The sequence below is a fragment of the Plasmodium reichenowi genome (genome assembly GCF_001601855.1).
Source record: "Plasmodium reichenowi strain SY57 chromosome Unknown, whole genome shotgun sequence".
Classification (NCBI taxonomy): Eukaryota; Apicomplexa; class Aconoidasida; order Haemosporida; family Plasmodiidae; genus Plasmodium; species Plasmodium reichenowi.
Genome location: NW_017962373.1, coordinates 1 through 1,027, shown reverse-complemented (window position 1 = coordinate 1,027; position 1,027 = coordinate 1). Strand labels below are relative to the sequence as shown.

General features: G+C 22.8%; 1 protein-coding gene across 1 annotated transcript; it reads left to right on the top strand.

Moving 5' to 3' along the window:
- Nucleotides 1-38: 38 nt before the first annotated feature.
- PRSY57_0017800 (hypothetical protein) lies at nt 39-1,027 on the top strand (the record flags this gene model as incomplete). The annotated part of the gene is made up of 1 exon (XM_020114250.1): nt 39-1,027. A coding segment is annotated over one exon (989 nt), but the record flags the coding sequence as incomplete, so codon positions are not given.

Here is a 1,027-nt window from a genome sequence, read left to right as displayed (position 1 = left end):
TTTTGCACTTAATAAATAGAATAAAATAAAATAAAAAAATGAATAAAGGTTTATCGAAAATATTAGAATTAGGTTTTTTTGTAGGTAGTTTTTTTTTCATATGGTATATTACTGGTGAAAAAATATTTAAAAGAAAAAAAAAGATTGTTAAAGAAAACATTTTATTAATTTTAAGAAATTTATGTTATGAAATTTATACAGTATTATGTGAGACATCAAAAACTACAAAACATGTTTATGACATGTTAAAAAATGAATCTAATACTACGATAGAATTAAGTAGACTAGAAGAAGTATTACTAAATAATGGTTACAAAAAAAAAATTGAAGATGTAGAAAAAAATGTATTAAAAAGATTTAATGTAAGTGTAGAAGATTTTTATGAAGAATTAAAAAATTATGAAAAAGATGCCGATGTACAAAAATATTTAAATTCTATAAAAAAAATGTATAATGAAGCCCTTCTAGGGTTACAACCAAAATTACCTTCAATTGATGAAAAAATTTCTCAAGATGTTATTATTAATTTAACTAGTCTTATTTATAAAGAAAAAAGGAAAATATATAAAACGAAAATAGATTCTATGTTAAAAAATAATGAAATTATTGATATCCAAAATACATTTTCTAATGCTCAATTTTTTGAAAACCTACATAAATCTACACAACATGTAGAAGAACAAATCATTAAAGAAAATAATAACTTAGTACCAAATATTTTTACCTTTAAATATTTAGTTAGCTATTATTCTAATGATCCTAATTTTTTGCAAAAAAAAAAATATCTAGAATCCAAACATGGAGAAAAAATGATAAAAATATTGAAAATTAAAACAAGTAAAAAGAAGAAAAAAAGATCTCATAAAGAAGATCGTCAAAGTAGTAATAGTAGTGTTAGCTTTAAAAGCACACCAAGCCTTGATGTATACAATGTTCCTCATCTTGGTCCTCTTGAAAGAGAGGAAGATCAGTACTCTCAGCAATCGAAGGAAATGGAACACATGGACAAAGATAGCCATGTAGATTT